This window comes from Sphaeroforma arctica (assembly GCF_001186125.1).
Source record: "Sphaeroforma arctica JP610 unplaced genomic scaffold supercont1.951, whole genome shotgun sequence".
Lineage (NCBI taxonomy): Eukaryota > Ichthyosporea > Ichthyophonida > Sphaeroforma > Sphaeroforma arctica.
In genome coordinates, this window is record NW_014039607.1 from 1,524 (window position 1) to 3,388 (window position 1,865).

General features: G+C 36.4%; 1 protein-coding gene across 1 annotated transcript; it reads right to left on the reverse strand.

The window, feature by feature from the left end:
- Window positions 1-91: 91 nt before the first annotated feature.
- On the reverse strand, window positions 92-438 carry SARC_09399 (hypothetical protein; the record flags this gene model as incomplete). Its single annotated transcript, XM_014296582.1, has 1 exon — window positions 92-438. A coding segment is annotated over exon 1 (202 nt), but the record flags the coding sequence as incomplete, so codon positions are not given.
- Window positions 439-1,865: the final 1,427 nt, after the last annotated feature.

The window sequence follows — 1,865 nt, forward strand, 5'->3', positions numbered from 1 at the left end:
TATGTATATATATATATATATATATATATTTATTTATATATATATATATATACATGTTAAAATATATAATACCCTGCAAGCAACCACATACCAGTAAGGGCAACACCCTGTAGTGTCTCGACTTTCTCACATCTGGGCGTGATTGTCATGATCTCTAGTGATAGTCTGTCTACCTGCGTAGTCAGTGGGCATATCACAGTATAACCACCCACAATGAAGCTCTTATCATCTTCAGAACAAAGCCCTCCGGACACGATCAGAGCCTCATTAGGCCCAGCTACATAGCACGACATGATATATTACTAGTGGATTGAAAACGTTTCAAGAAATAAACTAGGACGGGTCTTGGTGTATAGGATGTACAATTTTATAGTCTTAGTACCGCTACTCTTATATTCGACTCGTGTTGTTGTTCGCTAGATTATATATATATATATGTATATACATATATACATATGTATATATATATGTGTGTGTATATATATATATATACTATTACAGGGGACTTGCGAGGCGTTCGCCGAATCATCGTTTCGACCCGTTTCTATAACGATTTGTTTCTTCTCGCCGCTTTCAGCTCATGAAGCGACACTGTTGTAATTTGACATTTAATTTAATACTAGGACACCCTTGTTATTTCATAAATACGTACTGATATAATTTAAAAACGTACAAGTGCGAGGGAATTCATCCAATCAACTGATTGAAAAGGGACGAGGTGAGTTTGAAACCGTACTTTTTCATAGCCTCCGAAATAGCCACTTTTTCTGTTTCCATTCCCTTACACATAAGTAGGCGCGAAAGTTGACGATGTGCATAAAGCCATAGACAAAACTATAGACGAGAGAGTCAGAGAGCCTGAGAGGAAAACAGCAGAAATACATAACCCTCTTTCTATGACTCATATGTACATATACTTTTTTTTGTATCAAAAAAAAGCCTTTCTAAATTACAGGCTATCGCCTATAAGCCTGTCCTATCACTATGACCCTAGTAGTCCTCTACCGAGAGTCTTCTTCTCTATGTATATAGAGCTACATAGAGAAATAAAATAATATGTCTGATCGCCGATCGGACTGGAGTCACTTGGACTATGTAAGTCCCAAGTTGGCCGTGAAAATTTGACTTTTTCAGAGTCTCCAACTCTACTCTCTGCCTCAGTGACTCACAAATTGAAATCACAACTCACAAGTCACAACGTCACAACAAGCCTCGATTCGGTTTGTGAGGAAGCAAACTTTTAACGTATTGAAATCTCACCGAGTACTACATATACGTTTTAGTTTAAAAAAAAAGAAACACAAAGGAAAGGCACACAAATGACAAAACTCAAAAGAAATCGTATAAATTCGTAGTAGCACTTCCCTCATTTCAATTGGTGGAAAATAAATATCTGAATAGCGTTGTAAATTGTTTGTACATTTTCTTTTCATCCGCCATTAATTACCACATATGTAGTCTCCTAATATAAACACAATTACCTTAGCGGCACATACTACGTGACCATATGTAGCCTCTTCTAAATAGACATTAGAATGCTTTGATAAATAGCATCATTAAGCATAGCCTCCATAGAACACATAGCCTCATATGAAGTGTCATTTTTAAGACACTATGTTTCAACTGTATATTGTAAGAAAATAGAGTGCTATGCCGCTATGGCCTATGAGTCTATATTAATTCAACAGATTGTTTTTATCAATATTCATAACTATGTACATACTCGCAGGACATTCATCTTCCCCACAGGAGGCGACAAGCGGACATACTTGTGTTTCGGTATTCAAGCTCGTAGTTTGTATTGGCATTTTTAAACCTGTGGCTGACTTCAAGTGTGGTGTATATTTTATTTCCTTTGAAGTTTA